Source organism: Mus caroli, chromosome 13 (assembly GCF_900094665.2).
Source record: "Mus caroli chromosome 13, CAROLI_EIJ_v1.1, whole genome shotgun sequence".
In the NCBI taxonomy this organism is placed as follows: Eukaryota; Metazoa; Chordata; class Mammalia; order Rodentia; family Muridae; genus Mus; species Mus caroli.
Genome location: NC_034582.1, coordinates 44,462,052 through 44,468,823, shown reverse-complemented (window position 1 = coordinate 44,468,823; position 6,772 = coordinate 44,462,052). Strand labels below are relative to the sequence as shown.

The window sequence follows — 6,772 nt, the reverse complement described above, 5'->3', positions numbered from 1 at the left end:
CCTCTCTCTTTCTCCCTCTCTCCCCCTCTTTCTTTCTGCCTCTCTCTCTCTTCCTCCTCCCTTCCCCCCAGCTCTCCACATTTCCTCACTCTCTCCTAGCCCCAGGTAGGCATCAGCTATGGCTCTTTCTCTCTTGATGAATTCTATCTTTTTCCTGAACTAGTAAAAGCACAGTCCTTCTTTGTGCGTCTGTGTGTTTGTCTGTCTGTCTCTAATAGGATCTCATGTAGCCAGGCTGACCTCAGGCTTGCTACGTAGCCAAGGATGTCCTTGAACTCCCGACTCACCCACCTCTACCTTCCAAGTGCTGGGATTGCTAGATGGCATACTTGGTCTGTGCAATGCTAGGGACTGAATCCAGGGCGTTGTGCATACTGAATGAGCATCTTGTCAACTGAGCTGTAGCGTCAGGCCCAGGACATGCCTTTTCTGGCTACCTGAATGTAAGAGAGAGTAGAAGACACTTCCAGGGTTGCTGCAGGTGTTAATGTGCCTGATTTTGTGCTCAGCGTCAGGTTTTGGGGCTCTTTAAATGGAGACAGGCTTCTGTCCTTCATGCTATGGACTTGTAAGGATCAGGCTGAAGGTTTCATGTTCTGGCTGAAGACATACAGCCTGATACCCTGTCCGAATTAGGTTTTCTGTTACTGTAGTGAAACACCACCATCAAAAGCAAGATGTGGGAGAAGGGGTTTATTTGGCTTCCACTTTCACATCACCGTCTGTCATTGAAGGAAGTCAGGACAAGAACAGGAGGCAGAAGCTGATGCAGAGGCCATGGAGGAATGCTGCTTGCTGGCTTGCTTACTTACAGAACCCAGAACCACTAGCTCAGGAGTGGTCCCACCCACAATGAGCTGGGCCTTCCCATATCAATTACTAATTAAGAAATACTTTACAGCCTGATCTTCTGGAGGAGTCTTCTCAATTGAAGTTTCTTCCTTTCAGATAACTCTAGCTTATGTCAAGTTGATATAAAACTAACTATCAAAAGCCCAGCATGGTGGCTCACACCTTTGATCCCAGCACTTGGGAGACAGAGGCAAGCAGATGTCTGAGTTTGAGGCCAGCTGGGTCTCCAAAGTACAAAGGGAGTTCCAAGACAACCAAGGGGCTATACAGAGAAACCCTGTTGAAAAACAGAACAAAACAAAAGACCTAACCAGTACAAACCCATTGTCTCTTTGGTGCCCCCCCCACCTCACTCCACGCTGAGCTATGAATTCTTATCATGGGTCTTTTAGGCTTCTACCAGTTACTTCTCTTTTGCTGTGATTAAAAACACCACGATCGGGTCTGGAGAGATGGCTCAGAGGTTAGGAGCACTGGCTGCTCCTTCAGAGGTCCAGAGTTCAATTCCCAGCAACCACATGGTGGCTCATAACCATCTATAATGAGATCTGGNACCCTCTTCTGGCCTACAGGCATACATGCAGACAGAATGCTGTATCTATAATAAATTAAAAAAAGAAAAACAAAACAAAACAATGACAAAAAAAAAAGCCAGTTGTAATGGCACATGCCAATAGGATTTGCTGAAGGAGGCAGAGGCAGGAGGATCACGAGTTTGAGGCCAGTCCTGGCTACATATGGGCTGGAGGGAAGGCTCAGAGGTAGAGAGCACTGATTGTTCTTTCAGAGAGGTTCTGAGTTCAATTCCCAGCAACCACATAGTGGCTCACAACCATCTGTAATGGGATCCGATGCCCTCTTCTGGTGTGTCTGAAGACAGCTACAGTGTACTCATATGCATAAAAAATGATAAATCTTAAAAACAAAAACCAAAAATCCACACAATCAAAAGCGGCTTCCAGAAGAAAGCTGATTTTGATGCCAGAGGCAGCTAGAGTAAGCTGAGAGACTACTTCTCAACTTCATATGGCAAGCAGAGAGCAGACTGGAAGTGGAGAGAGGCTGTAAACCCACCCCCAGTTGTGTGCTTCCTCAAGGAAGGCCGCATCTCCAAAAGTACCATAACCCCGCACAGCGCCACCAAGTGGGCACTAAGTGTTCAAACACATGAACCTGTGGGGAGCATTTCGCATTCAGATCAGAGCAACTGTTTGATCTGTGGGTCGTGACACCTTTGAGGGTCATTTTAGCCCTTTCACAGGGTCAGAAAACACAGATATTTATATCTCAACTCATAACAGTAGCAAAATTACAGTTAAGAAGTAGCAATGAAAATAATGTTATGGTTGGGGTCACCTCAGCATGAGGGACTGTCTTAAAGAGTCACAGCATCGACGGGTGGTAGTGGTGCATGCCTTTAATCCCAGCACTTGGGAGGCAGAGGCAGGCGGACTTCTGAGTTCCAGGACAGCCTGGTCTACAGAGTGAGTTTCAGGACAGCCAGAGTTACACAGAGAGACCCTGTCTCAAAAAAAAAAAGAGTCACAGCGTCAGGAAGCATGAGACCCACTTCACTAGAGTCACAGACTGCCAGAGACAAGTCTGTGGTCTCTGAGCTTAGAATGAGTCCCATAGGTCCATTTACTTATCGGGGTATGAGAGGACTCTGACCATGGGCTAAGAGTCCAAAGAGATCCTCCTGGATCTGCTGCAACTTGGGGGTTACCAGGCGGTGTATTGACTTGAGATTCTGGTGTCTTGTGGAGTAGCCACAGTATGCTCTCTAGTTCGTTCTTTGTTGATTTCATTGATATTGGTTCACAATGAACTCATGTTATTTTTGAGAGAAAAAGAATAGTTCTTTGAGTCAGGGCCTCATGTAGCCTAAGCTATCCTCAGACTCACTACGTGGCTGATTATATACTCAAACTCAGGATTCATCTGTTTCTACCTCCCAAGTGCAGGGATTATAGGCATTTGGCACCATGCCCAGCAAGAAAGTGTTGTAAATGTCCTGGAGAGCCACCCTCTGCCCCTCCTCAGCCCTTCGCTTTCTTTGGCTCTGGTGGCTTATTTGGCAGTAGGAGCCCGCATGGCTGCACTCAGCCCCTTCTGATGTACTTTGAACTTGGGTTTATGTGCATTCTGGGCCAGTTTGATGCTGTTCTTTGTCCTACTTGCTCACCTCAGGCAGCAGAGCCCCTGCTCTTCCCTGTGGGGTCTCTGCTGCTCCATACCTCATCTGCCTTGACTGCAGAAAGGGACTTGAACCCCCTACTGTTAAGATATCCTGAAGCCAGGCCTGTGGCTCTGCCCTGGGCTCATTTGGGAGCTCAGTGAATGCTGATCATCATTGTTATAACTGCGTCTGTCCTTGTGTACGAGAGGAAACTGAGGCATGGAGATGAGCACCTGATTGGCTCCGTGTCACATATGACGTAACGGGTCGGATGGTTTCAAAGAAAGTGTCCATTTTCCTGTGTCATCGAATCCTGTAGGAAACTGGCTCTGCCTTCAGCGTTCTGCCTGATGATGAGTCCTGTTTACCATGGTGACCTGAGGGCTTTGAGTCTTATGCTTGATTGTTTTTGTTTGACTGGCTTCAGGTTTTGCTATGTTTCCCAGGCTGTTTTGGAATTCCTGCACTTAAGGAATCCTCCTGCTTCAGCTTCCTAAGTTACTGGAGCTACAGATGTGTGCCTGGCTGTTTTTTCTTTATTAGGTAGCATCTTTGGGCTAATTCTAGGAGTGGATTGTTTAAGTCAAGTAGATTGATTTTATTATGTCCCTCAGTTCCTCGCAAGTTCTGCCAATTCTTTATTTTTTAAAAAATTTATTTATTTATTATATGTAAGTACAGTGTAGCTGTCCTCAGATACTCCAGAAGAGGGCATTAGATTTCTTTAGGGATGGTTGTGAGCCACCATGTGGTTGCTGGGATTTGAACTCGGGACCTTCGGAAGAGCAGTCGGCGCTCTTAACCACTGAGCCATCTCACCATCAGTTCTGCCAATTCTTATGAGGAATGTCCTTTCCAAGGGAGGCCACAGAACTGTGTATGGAATTGTGTTTACCTCCCTGTTATGTGAAAGAACTTTTCCTGGGGAGATACAATGCACGTCTCATCCCAGATAGGGATCCCACAAAAAACCAAAGTACAGAGAGCACCAAAGTCCAACTTGGTGAACCAATGTACCAAGGCCCACACGGGTGACAGCTCACAAAAGTTGGGAACTTGGAGCACACTGCACAGCCAGCAGGCAGCTCAGCAGGTTGTAGAATGCCCCTTCCAAGTGACTCAAGCTGATCTAAACCTCTTCCAGGCAAGCTGGTCTGGTCTCAGCATCATCTTAGCAGCTCAGCTTTCTTGTCTGATGAGGAACTTTAAGCTTTGATTGTTTACTTTGGCAGGGGCGGGCCTAGTGGATCTCTCAGTTTCAGGGACTTCCTGAAGCTCTTTTGAATTGTTTGCCTTCCTGCTTCAGGAGCTGCCCTGCAGGGATAGAATGTTTCAGTTCCAGAGGAGAGTGTTCCAGAACACTCTCCTGGGGGTGGGAGAGGGAGTGGGAGAGCTCTAGGTGACTTGGATGCTCTGTTCTGAGGGGATTACCACAAGAGAGAGGATGATGGTTTGATGGCCACTCTGAGAGTCAGCTCTAGTTGGTATGGCTCAAAAGGCAGGAAGTAGAGAGTGATGAGGCGATGGGTGGGCTCAGAAAGGTGTCTTTCTGCCCAGGTCTGACTAGCCCAGGTGGAGGTGCATAGCCCTGAGCTTCAAAGCCCCTGGCCTTGGGTTCCCAGGAAGAAGGGTGCTCTAAACCTGGGGGGCATCTGCCACTCTAGCAAGGGCCACACTGCCTGGTTCTTGAGCCTGCCCTCTGATCTTGCTGTTAGTACATGATCCTAACCTAAATTCTTCCAGATGCTTCTTGTCTTCCTAAGTTGAAGGTACTGAGTTGGTCCCATTTCTTGTAAGGTTAAAAAAAACTTGTGCTAGCTGGAGATGGTGGCACATACCTGTTGACCCAGCACTCTGGAGGCAAGAGGACCTCCGTGGTTTGAAGCCATCCTGGTTTACTTAATCTAGCCACAGGTCAGCCAGAGTCACATAGAGAGACGCTGTCTCAAAACAAAACATGTGCCGAGGACTGAGTCTATGTTACATAATGGCTCAGGCAGCAGAGGGCTTGGCTAGCGTACTTGAAGCCCTGGGTTCAATTCCCAATACTGTGGAAACTGCTTGGTGCCCCATGCCTGTAATCCTAGCACTTACTCCTTATTTCATTCACATGTTCAGAAAAAACTACTATGCCATCGCTTAATTTCTACTACCTGTAGTTTTCCTCATAGTGAGGGAGCGTTGATCTGAGAGTGTGTCCAGGAGGTAATGCTGGAAGTGACTGCTCAGGAGAGTCCACCTGCAGGAGGAGAGAGAGACAGCACCTCAGGAGAGGGGCATATGTGTGAAGAGGCAGGTAGCTAGGCAATCTGAAGAGAGCAGAGGCCTGGAGTCTAGAAGCCAGAGATTGGACCAAGGTCAGCAGGTAGTCAGGGCCAGCTCATCAGCCTGGAGAATTGGTTTGTGAGGGAGCTGAAGGGAATTGGGAGTATAGAAGAGAAGGTAGGTGGCTCAGCCTCCAAAGGGGACATATCTAGGAAAGGAGGTGACATCTTTTCCTGCCTGGGACATCCCCAGGCCCTGGCCAGGCAGCTGGGTTCCTATGGTTCTCGCAGACACTGAACCATCCCTAGTAAGTTCCTTTTCTCTGGGAGCTAAGCCTGAGAGAGCTGCAATCCAGGAAGATCCTGGGGCAGGGCTTGGGGGTGTGGCACTTCTCACAGGGGATGGCGGCTTGGGCAGTGGTCTAGCCTGAGTCCATTAAGGCCTTGGGTGAGCCCAGAAAAACCCATCACTCTCTTTCCCCCAGCTCATGCCTCTTCTTCCCACAGAGACCCTGGTGACATCAGAGAACAGTCTGGTGTGACCCACAGTGTGGACAAAGACCCTTGGACTTTCAGGATGGGAACTCCGGGCCCTGGTGGCTGCTCCAGCTCTCCAGGCACCTACGTGATGGTCCACGCGATGAACTCTGCAGGGCTGGCCCCTGGAAATCCTAGGAGGCCCAAAGTGTACCTTCCAGGGTGACCCCACTAGCCAGAGGTCTGCAAGTCAACATTTGCCCAGCTGGACATGGGCCAAGGCAGTCCCCTCCAGGTATAGGGGGCCATTGGGAGCCTAGCTGACATTAAAGGCTGGGGCCCTAGCGGGGAGCAGTCTTTTCTGGAGGTCTCCTCTGTGGCTGTTACAGGACCTGCTCATTGAACTGCTACTGGGGTGATGTCCCGAAGAAGTCACCACAACCAGGGTTCTTTTAGAGAGACTGAAACATTTTAAACAGATATAGTTTTGCACAGTAGACTATGAAAATATTAATAAAGTACTTTCAGCAAAACAGGTAGCCACCTTATCATCTTCTGGGGCATGGACGCCCCGCCTGGAAGCCAGGGCCCCCAGAACTTCATCTGTCAACTGTGGTGAGAGAAATGGATGTGTTTTCTTTGCATAAAAACATAAAGTGGGGTTGGAAGTGCACCTCGGTTGGCAGAATGCTTGTGTATCTTGCAGAACAAGGCTTCAGTCCCCAGCACGGTACAAACCTATAATCCCAGTGCTTGGAAGGTAACAGGAGGAGGATATGAATTTCAGGGTCATCCTGGGCTATGGGAAACCCTGTCTAAATAAATGAATTATAAACTCACTTTAAAGTAGAAACCACTGTCCCAGTTGGCCATCCCATCAAATCCTCGAATCCAGTTGTTATAAAACCAGTTACCTATTATCACTCCATGGAGCCCTGAGCTTGTTGGAGACATGGGAGTCATTGAGCTCTGGTTACTCACAGGTCTGTGTTTGCTGCTG

The 6,772-nt window shown here is 48.5% G+C and overlaps 1 protein-coding gene across 1 annotated transcript in view; it reads left to right on the top strand.

Moving 5' to 3' along the window:
* Susd3 (sushi domain containing 3) overlaps positions 1-6,445 on the top strand; it is a 17,725-nt gene extending 11,280 nt beyond the window's left edge. The window contains exon 5 of the mRNA XM_021180714.2: positions 5,803-6,445. Within this exon, the coding sequence (XP_021036373.1) occupies positions 5,803-5,998 (196 nt within the window). The 3' untranslated portion in view covers positions 5,999-6,445. The remainder of the gene's footprint in view (positions 1-5,802) is intronic.
* The last annotated feature ends 327 nt before the right edge of the window (positions 6,446-6,772 follow it).